The sequence below is a fragment of the Dendrobium catenatum genome, unplaced genomic scaffold (assembly GCF_001605985.2).
Source record: "Dendrobium catenatum unplaced genomic scaffold, ASM160598v2 fragScaff_scaffold_716, whole genome shotgun sequence".
NCBI classification, from domain to species: Eukaryota; Viridiplantae; Streptophyta; class Magnoliopsida; order Asparagales; family Orchidaceae; genus Dendrobium; species Dendrobium catenatum.
Window position 1 is genome coordinate 2,760,178 of NW_021319178.1, and position 24,045 is coordinate 2,784,222.

Sequence of the window (24,045 nt, forward strand, 5' to 3'; positions counted from 1 at the left end):
ATTTGTCCATTTAATGATGTCATTCAACACCTATCACGACCCGACCCAGCTAGCTCGAATTAACGGGGTGGGAGCAGACAATTATACGGAAAACACCATAACATATATCATACAATTTCATTTAACTTTTATAACAGAACATAAACTTTCATTTCATCCATACATAAATAAGAAAGAGCTACTAAAACATCAATTGAAAGCGTTCCAAATTGTTTCTTCTAAACCACAACAACTAAAAATCCATAAACATAAACATCAATATAAACTTTAACAGACTCCTCAAATACAAACCACTGACTCAAACTCAAAACAGAAAACATAAAACCTTCCTTCCTGAGGCCCTCTATGATGGTAGGTGTATTGTCGTCTCGTTGCCATCACTTCCCAGATGGTTCTCCTAAAAAAGATTCTCACAAGCAGGAGTGAGCTTACTTGCTCAGCAAGTAATTCATATTTTTCATAAAAATTTGCATAAAACTAAAATAAATCATCTTTTCATAATAAAACATTAAACGACGGTCAATTTTGCATAAATTCATAACATTTCTGTATAAGAAACTTTTTCATACATTTTCCTTAATCATAAACCTTTCATTTATCATTTTCTTAAACATAAACTTTCATTTTCTTAGAAAACATACATAAATCACATTATGCGTAATGTTTACTATATCACCCGACTCGAAGGTGCCCGTTGAGTTTGTACTGATTAGATACACATTTTCATATCATTTGGCCATTCCTTTACCATTGGCTCTGATGAGCCTCCTTTACCATTTGGCTTTGTTGAGTCTCCTTTACCATTTGGGCACTCTGCATCAATATGCACAATTTCATATCATAATTTATAATTTATGTTTAGTCAATCATATGTGTAATGAAAAACAATTATGACTAAAAAATCATTAGCTCAAAATATGAGAATCACGAATAACATGTAAGCCTAATAATCTATTGCAATATAAAAACATTATACTAACATGACATTTGAAAAAAAATATAATTCATAAATCATTTGAACGTTAAAACCTTAAACATTTGAAATTGCATAAAAAGGAAGGCAAAACTATACATGAAATTTTTATGATAATGAGTACCTACCTTAACCCAAGCATAGTATTTCTTCAAAGTGTCACTTTGACAAACCTTGTTCACCTTAAAGATCACAACCTAATAATCACATAAAAATACATGTCACAAATAAATCTTCCTTAAGGTTTAACCAAATTCCTAATTGTCTAAACTCTTCGTTTCTCCTTAATTGTTCCTTATGACATTTAATAAAATTTACATTATTTAATTTTAATTTTCGGATTTATTAAAATTCTTAATTTTAGGAAACCCTAAATCATAAATTTTCATCTATCATTAAGCTAAACAATTTTCTAAACTTAATTAATAATTAGGTTAATTAATTTTCCGAATTATTTAATTAGAAAAAAATATGAAAAATGAAATTTCTTAAGAAAACTCAAAAAACATTCCTAAGACCCTTAGAAACCATTTTTGTAAAAGCACCTTAAGGAAATTCAATTTTAGGTAAAAACACTAATTTTTTATTTCTAAAAATTCTTAAAGAAACTTCATTTCTATCGTTAAATCGTTCCCCTATATCTTCTCTATCGATTTCATAAAGAAATTTGGAAGAAAAACCACATTTTTGGAAAAACTCTAGATTTTTCCTCTAAAATCTTGAGATTGAGAGGAATTCACTTCAAATAAAAAATACCTTAAGACTCCCCATGTCGTCCTCTTCAATGTCCACTAATTTTCTAGCCGAAAAAATGTCGTTGGAGCCTTGTCCGTCGACCGCCCTTCCGCCCCTAGCCGTCCGCTCATCTCTTCTTTCTCACGGTTTGGCCGAAAATTGCGAATGGGAGAGTGGGGAGGGTTCGATTTTGATATAATAAGGAGAAAGAGATTTCCAAATGACCATTATACCCTTAAACAATTCCAGCATTTTATTTGCGTAGGGGTAGTTTGGGTATATAAAAACTTCTAAATTTTATAACTCCCAAAATATACAAATTTTTATAGGTTCTATATATCAAATCGATCAGAAATTTGCGTAGAATTCTATAAAATTACTTCCTTCAAATTTTGTTAACTTTGAATTTTTCACTTAAGTTTCGTTGCGACGTATCGAAATACGTGCGACGACCTATGATTGTCGTTTTTGGGTTTTACAACACCACCAGCGGTTACTCTATGTGTTGGTATTGATTCTTAATATACCAATTGCTGAATCTAAGCGACAGAACATATTGGTAGTATCTTGTATTATTTTTTCTGAAACGAAGACACAGAAAGAGGAGCATCTTTCATTGATCAAGAATGGGAAATTGGACATAGTTGTTGAAGCACTGTCAATTTGCGGCAGTCTGTTTGTTTATAACAACCTTGGCCTTCTTATTGTTGATGAGGAATATGGAGGTTTTGCATAAAATATAAGAGAAGATGCATCACTGAAAACATCTTTTGATGTTCTCACTCTTTAGGTTTGATTAGGTTATTGTTTGCTAGCTTAATCGCAACACCAACCCTATAAAGAGTTGCCTATAGAAAGAAAATCCTATCTTCAATCAAGTTTGCGTTAGACCTCAGTGGCTAGGTTTTCTATGTTCTACCATGAATGAAAGGCCTCCAAGAAATAGTGGAATTTCTTAACCAATTATTTACGGATGCTACGATTGCAATTGCTCATAGGAAGCAATACTTAAACCAACTTGAAGAAACTAGGACAATTTTTGCTTTTGGAGACATCAACATCTTTATCTTCACATTGTTGAAAATGGACTCAATATCCGAGGTGATGATACCATAACAATTCAGGAAGTTAAATTGTTTCTTGAGCATATAAAGAAGCTTATGCACATTCATTTTAACCTAACACATTTTTTGCTCTGCGAGACATCAATATCTTTATCTTTACATAGTTGAAAATGGACTCAATATTCAAGATGATGATACCATACTAATTCAGGAAGTTAAATTGTTTATTGAGCAGATAAAGAAACTTATGCACATTCATTTTAACATAACACATCGAAGCTCTCAGAGCATGCACGCGAGAGGCTTGCTGTTATTTAAGAGCACCATAATCTAGATCAAGGCTTCCAGCTGGATGAGAGGGGCATTTTTGAGAAGTTCGTTAGAAGGGGTTCAATCAAACAAACTTAAAGTCACAAGATAGATCTTTCCATCATGCACAAAAACGTGTTCTTGTATTTCTCCTTCTGGCAGCTGGGTCCCTTGAAGAACTTGTGTATGTTAGGTAGTTTATTTTTATTTTTATTTTTTATTTTTTATTTATTTTTTGTATGTTAGGTAATAGGTAGGTTTATAAGAAACAAATTTCACATATTTTTGTTTCAAATAAAAATGGAAAATCATTATTTCTAAGATAATCTGGTGATTATAAATCTTCAAAAAAATCAGTCATATGGGCACATATAACAAGCTCAAAGAAAAAAAAAGATTGACGATAATGCCTACAATATTGATCTTCCTGTCATCATTAACATTGCTATTACTTTCAATGTTGATATCTTCAAATATTTGCTTCAAAATGAATATCTCTGTAGAATGAAACTCAAGGACGAGTTTTCTTTAACTGTAGGTGATTGATGCAACAAAAGGTTGACCATAAGAATGAGCCTCGTAATAAATAGTTGGGTAAATTATTAAAATAATCCCTAAGACTTCTTAGGTGTGTTCATTTTAGTTTTAGGCTTTTTCAGTTTCATTTTAGTCCCATTTGCTTACCAAATCTGAACCAATTTGGTTGTATGATTAGTTTTATCATTTCTTTAATAGAACTTGGAGGAAAGCTTTTTATGGGTGCATTTTGGATTTTTTAAGGATAAATTTTATTATTTAATACCAGTTCCAATTAATGGGGTGGTCTATAAATAATTCAAAATTATCTCATGCAAATCTTCACTCCACCAATTTTCATCCAAGTAACAACAAAATTGACGATGCAGTCAAATTAGTTCATATTTTCTTAATTATTGGAATAATTTCAACGCCTGAAAAAGCTTAAAACTAAAGTGGGCACAGCTAAAAAGTCTATGGATCAGTATGATCATTTACAAAAAATAGTTTTATTAATTTTTAGGTTTCTTTATTTTTTTCCTTCAAAGATTTTAGTTTTTACTCTGGTGATAGGAGGGTTTTCTATAAATAAGGTTATTTATTGTATTTAGATATCTTTTTGAACGATTGAAGGAATAGGAATATTTTTCATGTTTTTCAATTTGTGGGTTCCATTAAACCCTGGCTCGTTTTCACCAATATGTCAAAGATATATTGAAACTATTAAATATATATATGAATTACAATTAGTCATTGAATATTAAGTACTTCTAAAATATATTTTATAATTACCTTAAGGATCAACATCGAGCATTCAATTTTTTATATTTGTTAAGGATATACTTACAAATAATATTCAATGTGAGATGCTTTAGTGTATGATTTTCACATATACTATACATGATCAATGAGAGATATGCTAAAATATATGAAAAGCTAAAATAATGGAGTAAATATTTAAAAGATAGACGATGTAGAATTAGTCAAACAAATATTTAGTATATGCTATACAGTTTTTTGATAGGAAATACTTGATTTCAAGTATTCCCTAATCACTTTAGCAACAAATCTCAAGGCGAGCTGCTGTCCACAGCAGGAAATCAGCCCAAAACAGTAGAAAAAACGAGGAAAACTGCTGATCCTGGGCCGGTCTAACATTTTTATAATTTAACATTAAGAGCCATCCTCCAATATTATTATAAGATAAAATGATATTTTGTGTGATTGATATAAGCATCTTGGATTTACTAAATAATAAATGGGGTATACATAAATTTTGGAGTCAAGGTTGGTGTTTTAGAGGGAGAAGTGCTTTACGCGTATTATACTTAATGATGTTGTATGAACCTACACATATTCTAAAACTTTATAACTTATAAGATTACATGTAGGTCAATTATGTTTTATGAACTTTTATGTTGGGCAATAAATAAATTGCTAATAGCTAAGTTGAGCGCGGTGGAAATGTGAATGTTAAGATGGTTACATGGTAAAATTATGAAGGATAAATTAAGAAATGTTTATATTAGGAGGCAATTTTAGTAGCATTTATTGAAGATAATGTTGTTGAAATAGGGTTCCATATTTTGTACATTTACATTGAAGCTTAGAAAAAGCACCCATTACATGGTTACATATAATTGTTGTCGAAGAATTAGAAGGAAAAATGTATATAGATAATGTAATATGGGTGGAAGTTCAAAATAATTTGCAATAATTAGATTTAACTGATGTGAAACATACATGCAAGGATGATTAGGTTAAGGAATTTGCACACTTAATATTCCTAGAACAAATAATTATATCTTAATGGTGAATTTAAACGACGCAATAAAACACAAAGAGCGGTAAGACAAGCTTAGGCCGAATCACGCGCGTAAAAGTTAAGATCAGAAAACAATCAAGTTAATCTAACGTTGCATACATGGATGGTTTTCAACAAGAGATCCCTAGATTAACAAGAAGATTAACCACAATGCAAGGATCCCTCACTTAACTCTCTAGCTTACTAAGTTTTAGCGGAAGATAATTAACATGATCTTCATGAATCCAAAATAACCACTAGCGAGAAGTGGACTAGGAAAATAAGAGATTTGGAGGGAGACTTTACCCAATGGGAAGACAACATGGACCTCTTGATTGCTATTGGATAGCAGCCGACCCTTCTCTGGTGGGCTGGACAGCACAATACTTTGCTGAAATATTCTGGATTGCAAGCCAAAATCTCTGGACAGCACCCACGGAAGTCTGGACAGCAGGTTTTGGGTCTTGGGAGTTATGGACAGCAGCTTGTAGGCTTCTGGATAGCAGCTTTCAAGGCTCCAATACTCAGGATAACATATGGCGCCTTTCCAAGAATCTGGACAGCAAACTGGGCTGGTTCTTTGGGCTGCAAGCAGAGATCTTTGGGTCAGCTGGACAACAACTCAGGCTCCGGAATTCTGCTGGACAGCAAGGGGACAAGAAGGAATAGTCTGGAAAGCCTCCAAACAATGCCCAAAAAATCTGGACAGCAGCTCCCTATGTTCGAAAGAAATTTGGACAGCTATGATAGGGTGTTGGGAACCTTTGAACAACAATCTCTGGCCTTCAGTAGTGCCGAACAACAAATCAATATGGCTGGAATATGGGGACAGCCAGCAGAAATCTCTGGGAAGGGAGGAAAACGTGAGAAGAGTTTTGGGAGGAGGCGGCTAGGGTTGAGAATTGGAAGGGGAATTAATGAGAGGAGAGAGAGGAGGTGGCATGTATAGAGAAGGGTTTGAATGCTTGCCTATTCAATGATTTCAATTAGGAATGAGTAAATTCAATCAATCCCAATTTGAATTTGAATTGGACTTAATTTAGTGATTTAATTGGGGAGCATTAAAGACGAAATTAAAAGAGAAAGGGATGGAGTGGGCCGACCTAGAGAGGCGAAAATTGTGTCCACATTCACAAGGTTTAATTGCAAGTGGGAATTAAATCTGAGATTTATTTCAGATTTAAGGTGATTTGACGGGATTTAATTTGAATTTTGAATTCCAATTCAAGTGGGATAGAGCCTTAATATGAAGCAATAGGATTTAGCCCATTAATGGGTGGTCGGCGGCATCATGAGGGGAGGATGAGTATGGGGAAGATTTGAATAAGTTTTTAAACGAGATTTTCCACATAGGAAAGAGAATAAAAGACCCTGGGATTGAAATTTGAATACTTTCCTTATCTAGAACTTTGCAAATTAGGAAATTTTATTTTTAAAATTCAAATTTGAATTTCAAATGATGGAAAACTTTTCCTATCTTGCTTGACTCACTCTGGGGAGCCATAATGATGTTTGGAGTCATCATAATGGTAGGGGGCCATGTAAGGGGTGGCGGAAAGGGAAGGTGGAAAGGCGTTGGGGTCTGGTGGAGGAGAGGGGCTTGGGCCGTTGGTTGGAGCTTAAGGTGATGGAATTGGGAGAGAATTTGGGTGGGGAGGATGGCCGGGGTGGAAGAGCTAGGAGGGGTCGGCGGGTGGAATGGTGAAAAGGGAGAAGAAGAAGAAAATAAATTAAAACCACGAGTCGCAGACTCTTCCAACGACTGGTGGGTAATGCGCTTGCTCACCTTGAGCTCTCTCTCCCTTCTCTCTAGTGCTCACACAAGAAGAAGAAGAAAACACATGAAATTTTCATTATAAAATTATCTCAAAATACAAAACAACCAGCCTATAAATAGGCCTCATGAAAATAAAAGACAAATGCCCTTCGGTCTACAACACTACATGACCACCCGTAAGGGTATAAAGGGAAAAACAACAATATAAAATAAACTAGTACATAAAATATATAAATAAATAACTTAAGATCGTAGCCGTTGATCTCCGATGTCCTCATCATTCTCCCCAGGTGGGAGAAAACTCGATTCCGTCGAGTGGGTGTCTCAAGAACTCTCGTGCATCTGAGTCGATCAGCTGTATCTCCTTGCGCTCTGATCATGTATCCTCTGAATCTGGTGTACTTCTCCACCTCATTAGCTATCTTCTTCGTCCACACTCAATTGTGAAAATAATGTCATCACTCAGAATCATGTCAACTTGCTCCGTTATAGGTAATTTGGGAATATTTGGAGAGTGGAGGTAGGCTGGGGTTCTCACAGGGTGGGGACACATAAGGCTCAATTTGAAGTGGAGGTGATGGGTTAAACTTTGGACCCTCATAGGTTACTAAATTTTCTATGTTAATAGAGGGATGAATGTTGAACTCTGCAGGAAGATCCACCATGTAAGCGCAATCAATGATTTTCTTGACTGTTTTAATTTGTCCCGCACTTCTAGCATGTGATTCCTTTTCAGTTCCTTGTGGGAATTGCGCCGAACGAATCCGCACCATCGCTGAATTACCAACCTCAAAAGTTTTAAATTGTCGTTTTTGAATTTAGCATAAAGTCTATAATTATTATTGTTCTGTTTCAATTAGGCGTGCAAAGTAGTTCATGCGGATGCGATGCAAATGCGATGCAAATGCGGTATGTTTTTAGGCGAGGTAATTTCAAGACTCAACAAAATAAATAATGATGTGATGCAAGAGACTCAGTGTGCATGATGATTGACATAAACTTTGGGCCTACACAAAAGTTTTATTCAGATGATAAAATTGGATAAAACAGACTACAAAATACACACAACATACTAACTCACAAGAACACAAAGATGAGAATAAAGATTGATAAGTCACAAAATGTGAGGACATAAAGCTGTCATGTTTAAGGGAACCAGTGTAGGAGCAATGAAGACATTCTCAGCTACAAGAACCTTTTCATTGGGAGTTTCAGCTAGGGTCTTGGATAGTCTCCTAGGGGCAGCCATGTAATCAAGCAAAGTTATCCAGCTAGGGTAGAGAGGGTTCTTAATAGAGATGGGCACGAAGAAAGAAGGTACAATGGAGGGATCATGCACATAATAAGACAAGGGGTCCTGACTTGCAATCATAATGGGATAGCCCAAAGAGTCACTAACAGGTATGATATTCAAAAGATAGGATAGAGTCTTCAGAACATGTGTGTTCATAACAGTTAGAGAGGTGTTATGAAGGTATGGGTTAATGCTCTATCTAATATTAAAGTCAGTACGAGGAAAGTTGAGATAAGGCCACTCAAGAAGGACACACTCTCTCAAGTGTATGTCTAATGGCTCAACCTTTGAAATTTACTCTAATAAAACAAAAGGAGACTCATTTTTCCAATCAGGCTCAACATTATTCAAATTCAACTTATTGTCTTCTGAATTCATATGAATATCCTCAATAGGATCAGGTTTAAGTATAACCCTAAGGTAGAGAGATTCGGGGTTAGTTAAATCAGGATTCAAATCAAGTAGTAAATTCAATTGAACCACTTCCGACTCGAGATTATTACCATCAAAATTATCCAAAGTCAACTTAGTAGGTGATACAACTAAATCAAGATCTTTCGAATTTAAATTCAATGTGTTCAAGGTCAGATTGGCTTCTTTCGAGATCACATTACTATCGTCCAGGCATACTTTATCCAAAGGGATATCCTCGAGGAGATTAGGAGTCGGGTGGACTGAGGTATCGAGGTTTAAAGGTTTGAGATCTCCTAAATCAGGGTTCAAGTCATGCGGTGAATCTGACTCACTTACTTCAGTTTCATCCTCGAAAAAGTCCTCATTGTCAGTGATATCATTAGTGTCCACGAAATGGACGTACTCTGTTTCAGGTTCAGGGGATTTTTTCTTAGCACTGCAGTTTTTGGCTGAAATTACACTGGTAGGGTCAAGAACTGGGGAGGCTAAAGGTTGACTGGGAGGGCTTGGAGAAAACCTACGGGGTGGGGTAGCATCCCTAATGTTACTAAAGGAAGGGTGATCTCGACCACAGTAATGTCTACGGTTCGTTCCAACAAAAGAGGTAGGGTGGTGCTCTAGATGACGGTCACTAGGGGTAGGGGTCTTGAAAGTGTAACACCCAAAGGTTTGATGAACAGGGGGTGATCTAAGCTTAAAACCAATTGGTTGGTCGCTAGTAGAGGGTCAGTATTTTAAATTAAGTTCTCGCCTCATGTCTTTCCAATTAGAAGTAGGGTACTCACCACGAGACTCTTTAAGATCTTCCAATCTCATCCAAAATTGAAGAGCCCGACCTTTTAAGTGAAACTTAGCGATGCTAACCTGGTGAGACTCAGGGATATGGCGTGATTCAAAACAGTCCTCTAATTGTTTAACCCATTCCCTAAAGTAGTGAGGGTTCGAGGAACCATCAATGGTGAGTAGACCGTAATGTGACTCTAAGTGCGGTCGTTGAGGCTTAGGCTCAAGTCTAGGTTGATAGGCAGTGCGGGGCATCTTCTGACTAGCATGATTGAACGAATGGGGCACGTACTTAGAGTGGGGAGAGTCGACCTATTTCTCCATCATAATTTTAGTCATAGAGCCCACTAGGTTAAGGATGTCATCTAACTTCTTTTGAAGTCTTATCGGGTCCATTGGGAAAACGCTTGGAAACACTTAGGGATGAATCTAGATAGGAGACAACACCTAAAAGCAATGTTTAGACTTACTACAAGCTCACTAGGTGGAGCAAGACAGTTTGGACAGCAAAACAACCTAATGGATTAAGTAGTCTAAGTGTAAGGGAATGAGTTTAGGATGTGGACAGCACTTAAACACTTAAGAAAGTAGCTTACAACTCACTAAATGAGTGCTGGAAAACAGTGGACAGCAAAATAAAACAGTGATGCAAAATAATAATGCGATGGCATGCATGTAAACAAGCTAAGGGATAGTTAAGTAGACTCCTAGGATGCTTTTAGCACATGTAATGCATGCTAGCCATGCTCTGATACCAAACTGATGTAGAACGGAGGGGGGTAATAAAAATTAAAGAGCTAAAATTCCATCTCAGATTTTCCTTAATTAATGCATTTGAATTTGAAATTCAAATACGAAAAGAAGGGATGGAAGAGAGGAATTAATTATCTCCTTAATTGAGCCCTTAATTAGGTAGAAAATAATTATGATAGAGGAGAGAGAGAGGGCCAACCAAGGAGGAGGGAGGAAAGATATCTTGATTCGATGTATGTGTCCACATACATTGAATATGGGGATTTAAATTTAAATCTTATCATTTAATTCAGATTTGTACTAATTGGGAGGAATTTCCTAAAATAGGTGTATGATATTTAGGAAATATTTTAAAATTCATATTCATTTGAATTTGAATTATGAAATCTTTTCAAATAAGATACACGCTAAATTAGGAAGATGATAATGGAGTAATTGAATGATTTTTTTAATTAGAATCTTAATTTAGGGAAGGGATTAAAGACCTTTCACAATTTTAAATTCAAAATTAAGAGATGGGAGGGAGTTGTGTAATTAATTCAAATTAACGAGGGAAATTCAAATCTCATATTAATTTGAAATTCCCAAATTGCTTTGAATCAAATTAGGAAAATAATAAGAAGATGATTGGAAAGTGGCGCCTTGGAGAATTGGTCGGGGGACCAGTGGCAAGGCTAGCGTGCTTGGTCGGTAGGTATGAAAAGGGGAAGGGAATTGGAGGTAGAAAGTCGGCGGCTGTGGGAAGATTTAGCCGGCGGTTAAAGGAGGTGAGGGATTAGAGAAAGAAAATAAACCGCGAGTCTCGGACTCTTCCAAAAACTGACGGGTATTGCGTAGGGGTGTCAATTCGGGTCAGCAGGTCGGGTTTGGGTCGAACCCGAATTGACCCGGCTTTAAACGGGTCAACTCGAACCCGACCCGTTTTTGTAAACGAGTCGACTTTTTCAACCCGGACCCGACCCGCTCGGGTTGCCGGGTTGACACGACCCGACCTGGTCAACCCGAACCCGACCCGTTTTTTGAAACGAGTCAGTTTATTGAACCCGAACCCGACCCATTTCATAAACGAGTCGACCCGAACCTGGATTTTCCCGGGTCGGGTTTGGGTCGGGTCAAAAATTGAGACCCCTAGACTATTGCGTTGCCCTTCACCAAGGGACTTCAACAACGAGCCTGGACACATCCTGCAGCTTGTGGGTATTTCATTGCCCTCACATAGGGACTTCCACACTCCTAAAAACTCCCATCGCTCTCAAGAACAAAGTGTAGAAACAAATTTTTTATTAATTCATTATTGATCTAATACAAGAGCAAGAGCCTCTATATATAGGCTTTAAAAGAAACTAAAATACAACTTTGCCCTCTGGACTTACATAAGACAAGACTCTTAAATAAGGGTAAAAATGAGAAATACAAAATTAAATCAAAATACAATTAATAAACTAAGATAAAAAAAGGAGTGATCTAAGCCGTCGATCTTCGTCTCTTCCTTTGATTAACGTCCACCGTCGGATTTCCGCATCATTATCACCCTAGGACCTCTACATAAATGAATGACAAATGAGGATTTATAAAACCAACATTAAATAGTTAAGATAAGGCTAATGATTATGATAATTTATAAAAGAAATAAATAGTTGATTATGCACAATCTATCATAATCAAGATTACTGTCAGCAAATCTGAACTATACAAAAACAAAAGGATGGCTTTTGTAGGATTATGTTGTAAATAATGTTTGGTGGAACATAATGTTTGTTAATTATTAGTACAAAAACAACAAGAACAATAACATCAAGCCTTTGTCCCACTATGTGAAGTCGGCTACATGGATCCTTTTTCTCCATTGTGCTTTGTTAAACGTAAAATTCTCGTTTAAATATAATAAAGAAAGATCATTTATAATACTTTTTAACCAAATCTTTTTAGGTCTACATCTACCTTTCTTTACATATGTCAAATCTAATACCTCTATAATAGAAACAAGCATTATGTCTTCAGTAACTTCATTAATTAATACTCATGCAACCATTCTTGTCACTTTATATTTATTTCGAGCGAGCTGTTTGTAGGTATAAATTGGCCATTAGATCAAGTTTGTAACTAAGAAATTCAGAATCCTTATGCTAGCATGAAGTTGCTAAAGAAGTAAGAACTATGTTATAATTTATGATTATTCATAACCCTAAGTGTTTGCAGATGCATAATTGACTGAAACGAAGTGGTTTTTAAAATTTGTCAAATTTCTGTCAACCAAGCAGCATAATGAGATGATACTTTTATGTAGATTTATCGAGTAAAGATCTATTTTGATTTTGATTTAGATAAATTTTGTGAACATAATGCTTGTTTCTATTATAGAGTTTCTCATCTTAGATATAATACCATAATTAACCGTAGTCAGTTTTGAGAAGTTCATGAATAGTTATTTTCTTAATGAAGGGTTTAGGCCAATTGGTTGATCAAGCCATGTAAAACGAATACCATATAGAATTTGGCTATTTGAAGAATGCAAAACCAGGATTGAGAAACATAATAGCCGTAATATATTTGCATATTTACTCAGCATGGTTGATGAGTTTAGAAGCGGCAATTTGGATAAATAATATAATTGATTCTAGTTGCATTCTCTTGGATACAATTGAAAGGATAATATTAATACTACTATGAGCAAATAAATTAAATTCGCTTAAAAACTCGAGAAACCAATTTTTTTATTTCATAATTGATTAGTGAAGTTTCCCACATTTTTATTTTTTGTTAGTGAAGCAATGCTGCTTCCTTAATCGGCTTCTTGAGGCTAGAGCAGCATTTTCTATTGTTATTGCACGTAAACTATGCAGACATCCTAATTTTTTTACTTTCAACTCTATTTTGCTTGTCATACCTTTTCAGGTGGAGTTTGTTGGTGGCCCCATGTGTTGGAACACTCGTACATTCACTGCATCATCAGGTAATTATCATTTTAGAACTGATATGATATGATTTTGTCAATTTGTTTAGCCAGGATTGGATTCCATTTCAACACTTAGCAGGTGGTGGAGCATTTTGTAATGGTCAGAAAATTCATGTTAGCCAGACTGAACAGGTAATTGATGGTTAATTTTCATTTACTAAATTGCTTTGTGATTTTATTTCTCTATTATACATTGATTTAGGACATAGGCTGATGTAGAACAATCATGGGAAGATGAGATGCTTAATGAAGTTTGCACGTTTAGTTTTAGAGAACAATAATAAGCAATATCTCATGTTGATTTGAACGATAAAATAAAATATTAAAGTGATAAATAGCGTTGGTTAAATTACGTGCATAGAAGTTAAGAGCATAAAAATTAATCAATTTAATCTACTTTTGCATACGTGAATGGTCTCAACAATAAATCCCTTTGTTAACATTAAAACCAGCTATTACTAGGAAACCTTCACTAAACTCTTCATATTACTAGGCTTTAGCGGAGGGGCCAACAACATCTTTGTGAATCAAAATATAACCACATTGGAGAAATAAACTAAGAGGCTAAAAGAGTCGGAGGTCGAGTTTACCCGAAGTATGAAGTATACGAAGCTCCGGTGGTCATAGGAAGGCTTGGAAGGAGGTAGGTGGCATCCACGAACCTTCTTGAAGCTGTGATCAGCAATCTGATGCGTCCGGACAGCGTTTGAAGACCTTCCACTCGGTTGGACAGCAAGAAAAAGGTGCAGGTTTTCTCAGGACAGCACACTCTCATGCCCAGAAAAGTCTCAGGCAGTGAACGGGGACTTATCTAATCAGTTGGACAGCAAGGTAAAGCTGTCCCGAATGTGCTGCAGTAATAGGGGCTGGCGGGAAATGAGGGGCAACCAGCTGTCTTTTCTGGACAGCAGTTTGTGAGCCCTCGAGTTGCCGGAGTACTAGGGACTGGTGTAGGAAAAACTCTGGCAGCAGCTTGGGATCCAGAAACACTAGACAGGGGTGAGATTTATCAAGAAAGGAGAGGAATAATCTTCACAAAAACTGCTAGGCAAGTGGCGGACAAGTGGGGCCAAGATTTGGAATTATTTCCAATTGAGGGTAGGCTGAATTTTGGGAACAAATTACTGATGTGGGCTTTGCAGGTTTCGGCTGAGAGAAAAAAAAATGTGTCAATTGTTTACTTATTAAAAGCAATCAAATTAGGAGGAATTGATGGCTCATGACCCCTCTTAATTTAATTTTGAATTTTGAATTGAAGAGTTAAAACTCTCCAATTATAGATCATGCCAAATAGGAAAGGCTTCAAATCTAAGATTTGAATTCAAAATTTGAATTGTTTCCCTCTCAATCTCCATACTCCAAGCTTGGAAGGAAATTAAAGTGAAGAGGGCATGGGGGCTGGCGGCATTTAAAGGAGGGGAGGGATTAGGGGAAGGGTTTTAATGCTTGCTTCTTTGGGAATTCTAATTAAGGAGGGAAGAAGTAAATCCAATCCAATTCAAATTTGGTTTGGATTTGATTGGAGAAGTTTCCTAAAATAGAATTTCATTTTAGGAAACAATTTTAATTTCAAAATTGATTGGGTGATAGGATTTGAAAGCTTTCCCGAAATGTCTATGTCAATTTAGGAAATTATTTGAAATTCAAATTTGAATTTCAAATTAAAAGTTCTCCTAAATTATTTGGGTGAAATTTTGGCAAGATGGAATGATGGTGGAAGTCATCATTAGTGGTGGGAGGCCAAGGTGGCCGGCGGCAAGGAGGTGGGAGGGCCGGCGGCTGATTTGGGGAAAAGGGTGGTGGACGGTGGGAGGGGGAGGGTTGGTGGGTGGCTGGCGTGTGGATCTAGGGAGGAGATGACTTACGGCTAGGGCAAATGAAGGAGGGCCGGCGATGGTAGCAAGGGGAAGAGTCGGACCACGAGCCCCGGATGATTCCGGCGACTGGTGGGTATTAATTTTGCCCTTCACCAAGGGACTTTCTCCAATTTATATTTCAAGCATGGTTTGAATCATACTACTTCATTAGATTTTATTCTTATAGTTTAATTTTGCTATATATTTTAGGTTCACACGTAAATCTAAAGTTTGAACATTTCTTCATGTGGGTACATACGTTTCAAAGGTTTGTTTGTCTACATTTTTGATATTTTACATCATATTCTCGTTTTAAGTATATGACATTTTGCCTGTAGATATTCTAAATTGGACCATGAATTTTGTAAATATCACAATCAAGTCCTCCGTCCATCTTTACTGGGAATGAATCATTGATTGTTGGTTTTATTTGATTTTTATTAATATTATCATCTTAAATATATATTAGATTTATATATAAAAACCTTGGCTCTATTTAATGATTCCCTTATTGGCTTAATTTTAATTGGTCGCTAATTTGAGAATGCAAAATCACCTATTATCTTAATAGCTTACAAGGCTGATGATAGTGAATAGAGGAGGTTGCTGACAATGAATAGAATGGGAAACATGAAACTTTTTAATTCTTCTTGTTATATTGAGGGAGAATCCTTTCCTTAAATTTCACTTGCTTGGCATTGGAACTAGGATTTGAGAGTTTTCCTCCGGATCTTTTTGCAAGATCTTGTCGATGTGGAGTTGTCATTGTTTGGAGATTAATCAAGAATATAATAATGTTGAGTTTGTGGAGGGTTGAATGTATTTGGTCTTACCTCTAAGTTTCTTGAGTGGCTATTCTCTTGGGGATCCGACCTTTAAATCCCAATGGAGGCAACCTAGCCATTGCTCCAAATTTGTCCTCCTGATTAATCAATAGTATATAAAGATTAATCAATATTTTGCCCCTAATAAAGCTAGTAAACTTGGCATAGCGTTCCATAAGTCTAATATTTTGAATTGGTTATGACGAAGCAAATTTATAGTAGTAAAATAATAAAATTGATTGACTAAATAAATAATTTTTTTTTTGGTAAAAGAGATATTTAACTATTTAGAATGTTTTCTACAGGAGTAGGACAATTTTTTTCATCTACTTGAAATGATGATACGATGAACATGAATTGAAATAATATAATAATAAATCTGTGTCATTCTTATCAAACCTGGTGAAACATTGGCCACACCTTTAAAAGCTGGTGCAACTTACCCAATATTCTATCGTACTAAGGCAGGCTTGTCATATGTTAAGATAAGGTGGTTCGATTGTAAATTTATTGGATTAGATCGATGGATTAGGGTCAATGTTGGTTTGCCTTCAACGTTAGGCTAAGAACTTTCTTTGAGAACTAATATATGTTTATTTGAGGTTGCCTTGAACCTAATCTTTCAATCCGGAATAAATTGGCCAAATTATGTATTAAAGGTGATTCTGATGTTTGACTTGATGAAACAGCCATAACATTATTTGCAAGATTTTTCACACGCTTGTCACAAGCCATTTGGAACCGAGCTAATTGCTTATTGAAGTCTAGCATTGATCTATTTGTTCTGATTTGAAAGAACAGTTCCCTTTTATTCTTGAGATTCTTGTCTTTCACTTGATGGAACCAAGCTAAATGTTTTGCACAAGTATGACCCCATGCTTATATATTGTATGAAATATCTAATGATGGTCTAGTTATGGTTAGGCCAATTAATTTACATGTCAATCCCAGCCTGTTTTGAAAGCCTTTTATACTCATATGGCACTCGTTGTCTTTAGCTGTACTTTACCTAAATATGCTAGGGATAATTAGGTTTCATTAAACTATGAGTAATGATCATAGAGTATCTCTTTTCCTTCAATTTGATCTCTAATCTGAAATTCCACATCACTTCATCATCATCATCAGCATTATCCGAACAATTAGGGATCAATCTTATGAACCTCCGCTCTCCCTTCATCTTTGTTGAGTGCTATATGAGGAAGCAAATTTATTTCGTGCAAATCCTTTCCATTTATTTCTAGCCTAGTTTTCTTGCATTTTTACCTTTTTTGGGCTAATCTTTCTACTTTAGTTCTATCAACTAGTCTTGTTGATACATCTTCTAATCTCCACAATACAAGCTTAAACCGACTAAGCTTATGTTCTATTACATTATATTTTTGCAGCTCTCTACATCTCTATAATATAACATTTTCTCATTTTATACTTCTAACTTCAACATGCAACAATCTTTGCTAATTATTTTTCTGACAGTTAATTATCAATATAGATCAATCATAGATGATCAACTTTGTAGTTATATATATATGCTTTTACTTAGTAGTACTATGTGATATTTCTCAATTTTAACCATCTGGCTTTAGCTCTTAGACTTATGTTCTAATCTGTTCCCTTTTTCTTTTTGATAATGCATTCAAATTACTCAAGCTTATAACTATATGTAACACTTGATCTTTTAACAAGATTGACTCATTATCATTGTCACAAATTGGCTCGAGCACTTGGAATTTTCAAACCACAAAAAAGAAAATCTAATAAACTATTATCCAAGATTTTAGAAAAAAGCCATCATTTATCCATCATAAATTAGAACATACATATTTAGTTCATATTTATTCTCATTTGCTATTCTTCTTCTATATTTTTAAAACTTTCTCTGCTAGCCATCTATCCTATAGGATCTTGAAGCATTTTATTTAATATGTTGAATTTCAATCATCAAGCTTATTGGTTAATTATAACTCTACAATATAACAATAAATTAAAAAAAAAACTTTATGCATATTTATCCTAAGTAATCATTAAATGTTTTCATCTAAAATAAATTAAACATGAGCATTAATAAAATAAAAATATTATTTTGTAGAAAAATTCTTTATACTATAATTATCAGGTTATGATTTTTAATATGCCATTCATTTTAGAAGTAGTGTCTAATGTTATACCGATTAAGACACATTTCTATTTCCATTTCCTTTTTCAAAATATTTTATTATTTGTGCATGGGTACATTACTTTCCTAGCCAATATTATAAAGAATTAAACTTCATTTACATCCATATACCTTTCTTTTTAGTACATTCCTTTCATTATTTTATTTTATTTTATTTTTTCATTTAAAATCGTACATACATGAAGTTCATGAGGTTGCTTTCACATTTAATGTGTATTACACCCTAATAAAGATCATTTTATTTTTCCTTTTAATATAAAGTATTGTTGCAAATATTAGCAAGCACACATAAAATATGTCATGTGTTATTAATTGCATTGAATCATAAAAAGAACTTTAATTACTACAACAACAACAACAACAACAACAACATCAAGCCTTTATCCCACTACGTGGGGTCGGCTACATGAATCCTTTTTCTCCATTGTGTCCTATTAAAAGTCAAATTCTCGTTTAAATCTAATAAAGAAAGGTCATTCCTAATATTTTCTAACCAAGTCTTTTTAGGTCTACCCCTACCTTTCTTAACATAAGTCAAATCTAATACCTCTACTCTCCTAACCGGGTCATCGCAAGGCCGCCGTTTTATGTGACCAAACCATCTAAGGCGACTTTTTTTTTTTTGAACAATAATCAAATAATCAAACTTGGGTTAACTCTCATCTTAATTGTGTAGGAGAAGGGATATTCTCTTCTCTTGTTTCCGGTGGTGGAGCCAAAAAAGTTTTCTAGTGGGAAGCCAAATTGATTTTTTCAGATATTCCCCTAAAATTTTGTCATCCAGGCTTGGGATCAATGTTGGCAGTTAAAAAAGAATTATTGAATTTATTATTTTAAAAGATAAAATATTAAATATAAGACAATAAAAAATTTATAATTTATAATGCTTCTTCATATTCTGAAAAATTTGAATAATTACTTCATTATGAATACATTCTTATTTTTTAACATCATAAGATTCTAGTGAATGCTCTGGAGTTGGGAAATCACAAATAGGGCTTATTTCATGAATTTTTGTTAAAGAATTTTCCATTGGCTATCATCTTTAAGGTGACAACTCAATCATCTAGTTTTTTAAATGTGGTTTTGAGGCTGGTCATGCTAATTCTACATTGTTGTTTAACAAGGGGCAATTTGTGTTTATGAAACTAAAATTATATTTAACCAAGTGTGTCTGATGAAATGGTCGTCATCTATTAATCCTAATAGATCCCATTCTAGTATTTTCAAATTTAATCTCAACCTAAAGTTATGGATATTGAGATTTAATGTTTCCAATGGGCTAATTTCATTGATGAGTTGCATTTCAGGAGATGTTTTCAACCATTTACTCTATTGTCCTCTTTCTTACTCCTTCAAAGAAGATTTTTTGTTTTATTTTGTATATTTTTATTAACATTGCTGTTGTCAGGTCCCAAATTTTGGATAAGAAAAATGGAGGGTTGCGTTAGGTAGTCGATAACCAGTGTAAAACTTATCGAATATTCCTGAAATGAATCCTTTAATATATTGTATCCCCACATAGTGGGATAAAGGCTTGATGTTGTTGTTGTTATTGTTGTGTATATTTTTATTATGATTAATCTAGTTCAAATTCCATAATTTACATTTTTCGCCGAAGATTTCTCTTATTATTATTTTTTCTTAATAGTCTTAATGCATTTTTGATATGTATTGAGCTTAGGTCTATATAAGGGTTCTAATCTTATATTAAGGCATTTGATTGGGAATTATTGAAGCTATTAAAGCTATTAAAGCTTCTCCTTCAATATCTTGTTCTCTGTTGCTCTCATTTTCTCTATTCTCATCACCTCCTATTTTATCATGTTTCTCACAAATATATTCTCTTGATGCACTACTTCCCTTTAGGTGGAGCGTTCACTTCTTGTAACTGGATTTGGATATGAACATGATGACGCATGGGCAACCAACATGAACTTATTCAAATACTTTACTGACATAAGCAGGGTATTTTGAGTTCAAAAGGTGTTCTACGTAAGATATCTGTTTAAATACTTCTATCTTATTATAATATTTTGAGTGACATGTATAGGGGGTTCGTAGGCTTGGTGCAGCTGCTGTGGATATGTCGCATGTAGCCTTAGGTATTGTTGAAGCCTATTGGGAGTATCGTCTTAAACCATGGGATATGGCTGCAGGTGTTCTGGTAAATCAAAAAATAGAGTTAAACAATTTCTCAGATATTTGCTTTTTATTTGTAGAATGTAAATTTCCATATTTTTTCTTGTTAATTAAGTCATTTAGTATGATCTTCATCTCATGCCACAGCTAGCCTTTTTTTCTATTAGGTTAATTACTTGTTACAATAAGTATTTTTAAAGCTTGCAGGTCATAGTTGATGCGTGTTTAATGCCTCCTGCAATTATTCTTTGTGTTTTAAATTTCATTTTATATTTTATATTGACCAAGTTTCTTAAATTTAGAGATTGTGGTGTATGCTTGCCATAATGCCTCTTGTAATTACCTATGCAAGTTATTTTTAAATTTTTCATATGTTTCATACTGACCAACATATAGTTGTGGGCAAGCAATGAACATTTAATTTGAAAATGACCACCTCTTGCTCTTTTAGGCAAAAAAGGATGAATTATTTTTGTACTTGCAAGAAGATTCCTTATCTAAGAAATTCTTTACCTTCCCCTTCCCCCTTTATGTATGATAGTTGTCATGAACGACCATGGACATAGGAACTATTCAGAAAATAGGAATATGAAGGTTGAAGTTATCATTGTACTACCATCATTGGTATTAAGCATATTTGATAAATATATTGAAGTAATTGTATTTAGCTTTCCATATTTACAAAGAGTACAGAAGACCACAAATAATTAAACACTGTCAAGCTTTTGTTACTTCCTAAACTGGTGTTGGTTACTAATTTTCTTGTTGGTCCACAAGAAAATCTTGACAATGACTGCGAAGAGTAGCAGTGTATCACTTTCTTTACTTTGGAATGCAAGATTCCTTCTTTAAAGGTAGAAAAAAGTGAAGGGTGGTCATCATAAAAACTTTGCAAATGTAGGAATGAAAGAAATCACTGTTCTTATCCTAGGAGATGAGTGAAAAACGTTCATACCTCTACACATAACAAAAATTGTACGTACACATGAACATATGCAGATTCAAAAAAAAAGCATGAATGCTTTCATACCATTGGAGTGCTTGCACAGGGCTCACTTTTTGAATACTCAAATGCAATAGAATCTGCTTTTCTTGCATCTCATCCTTCTTGTATATAACTGTCCAAGAGATTATCGAATTGAAGTTCAGAAGGTGTTGGCAATTCTTAATGAAAGTTGAGCAAGAAGGCATGTTTAAGATTTTTTAACATTTATCTTTCAACATTGTCATTCCCTTTTATTGTAATCGCCATAATCAACATTTTCATACCCTTTTTCGTGCATTCATAATTGCATATTTGCTGTCTTTTTGCTGAGTATTTGCAAAAGCACAACAAAAGGATCCTAAAAGGACAGCAAATCCGAACGGCTGTCGCCGTCCGGTCTCTGCACATAATAATTTCTCTTAAATCTGAGTCATGTTCCTGAGGTTGCTGCGTAAATTCTGATAGGTGTACTCCTAATGAGACATGAGGCGACAATAGAATAATAGATCAATCCTATGCTTCACGCATAACGCATGAAAAAGTTTCACCACGTGATGTTGCATGATAAAATACTTAAATGTGTCAACTTTTTTGTTCTTGTACAATTTGATGAAAAAAATATTATAATTTTCTGATGCGTCTTTTCTATTCATGTCATGTTGTCTCACTCAGGGATTTTAACTATGCACTAGTCACTACTAAGCATAACTCTACCTGATAATATCAACTTTTCATTTATTATTGATTATTGCTTAATGTTCTTCTTATTATCTGAAGCGCTAGGAATTAGAATTTGTGATTCCAAGCTAGACTTGCCAGAATGTTTTCTTATAGATTCATGACTTTTTGAGTGAAAATTCTCAGTTTTTAATGTCTTTTTGTATGCTTTGATGTTGTTCCTATTTTTTAAAGCTCCTATCTGTTCTTTTCTTTCATTCCAAGCTAGGATCACAATCTCTCTCTCCTGATTATTCAGATAGTTGAAGAAGCTGGTGGAACTGTCACATGCATGGATGGGGGAAAGTTCTCAGTGTTTGATCGATCTGTTCTTGTTTCAAATGGCATTGTTCACGAAAAGGTTTGGCGTAATGTTCAAAAATCACTTTCAAGCCTGATAGATTCTTTTCCTATGACTGCAGTCACTGTAGATCCAAATGGTTTATTAAACCTCAATTTGGTCTTTTCCATTGCATTTTTCCTTCCAAAGAAAAATTAATTTTAGGCCTTTATTTAACACTTAGGCTTCGTTTGGGCCGGCTTTTTTACTGCTTCTTGAAACAACTTTTTGGTACAAAAAATTTAATATTTATACTAAAAAGCTGCTTCGAGAAGCAGTAAAAAAGTCATCCCAAATGAAGCCTTAGTTTGAATTTTGAACCCATTCCTCATAAAGCCATTTTTTTAGTTTGCTTATCAACTCAGGCTTCGTTTGGGACGACATTCTCACTGCTTCTTAAAGCAGCTTTTTAGTATAAAAATTTTAATTTTTGTTCTAAAAAGTTGCTTTAAGAAATAAGAAAGCCGTCCCAAACGAAGCCTTAATCATAGATATTATCCCATAGAATATATTTCCATCATTTGTTTGTCTCTGCTTTTTTCCCAGTAAATAATAATTTATCAGCTGAAGACACAAAATGAGTGTCTTGTACTGATTTATTGAAATCTTTCTTACTATTCCCTGCAGCTTCTTGAGAAGATTGGTCCAGCTACTGATGATTTGAAGGAGAAGGGTATTGATTTCTCCCAATGGTTTAAGCCTGAGAGCTATGTCACCGACATCTGAGTCTTAACTTGGATTTTTATTATAAAACATCTTCCAGTTTGGTTTACCGTTTCTTTGTGGCCATCTCAATAAACATAAACAGCATTCTTCTGCATTGTTTAATTTCAAGCCATTCTTTGATGAAGAAAAATCAATTTTAATATGCTAATTCTTGTGAGAGAATGTTCATAGTATGAACCATCGCAATACTCAAAGCTCTATGCAATTTCATTTAAAAAATATTAATGAATCGGTAGCTTGGGAGATGGCTCATTTAAAAATTATTAATATAAAATAAATTAGGATTTAGGATTTTAAATATAAATTTGTTAAATATGTTTAAAATTTATCTCACTTTTTTATATTAAGTAATTTATTATTATTATTTTTAATATTTTTTTCATATTATTTTGTTATAATAATTTTTTCTCTTTCATAATAAATGAGTTGGTTCATGAATAGACTCCAACTCTTTGAGACAAATTTTGCAATTTTTTACTAAAAAATAAAAATATTTGTAATAAAAAGCTTCTTTAAGAAGCAACAAGAAAGCTTTCATAAACGAAGCCTATAGCTAGAGCTCAAACTTGATTAATTAATCAAGTTTAAGCAAAGGGTGTCTCAAGTTAGGCTCAAATGGTTTACAGTTACGGTGTATGTTTTGCTTAAGAGGAATTTGATCTTAAAGAAATGGTTTGATAGAGGTAATGGAAATGCTTCAACGTATGCTGAGTTTTATAAAATGGGAGTAGGAGAAATATAATATATTTTGAATTTATGGAGTTGTTGGATTGTATATTAATTAGGTGAACGTATGCTGAGTTTCAAAAATATAAAAATCTCTCTCCCTCCCTCTTATTTTTAATTTTCAATCTCATGAATGAGTTGAAACCTTAATGCAAAATCAAGATCAATTCAGCTA

The 24,045-nt window shown here is 34.3% G+C and overlaps 1 protein-coding gene across 1 annotated transcript in view; it reads left to right on the top strand.

Moving 5' to 3' along the window:
* The window catches only part of LOC110096533 (phosphatase IMPL1, chloroplastic), a 47,095-nt gene extending 23,849 nt beyond the window's left edge, over window positions 1-23,246 (top strand). The window contains exons 5-10 of the mRNA XM_020822546.2: window positions 13,318-13,375; window positions 13,458-13,510; window positions 20,104-20,202; window positions 20,288-20,401; window positions 22,338-22,439; window positions 23,046-23,246. Coding sequence (XP_020678205.1) covers window positions 13,318-13,375; window positions 13,458-13,510; window positions 20,104-20,202; window positions 20,288-20,401; window positions 22,338-22,439; window positions 23,046-23,144 — 525 coding nt within the window. The 3' untranslated portion in view covers window positions 23,145-23,246. The remainder of the gene's footprint in view (window positions 1-13,317; window positions 13,376-13,457; window positions 13,511-20,103; window positions 20,203-20,287; window positions 20,402-22,337; window positions 22,440-23,045) is intronic.
* Window positions 23,247-24,045: the final 799 nt, after the last annotated feature.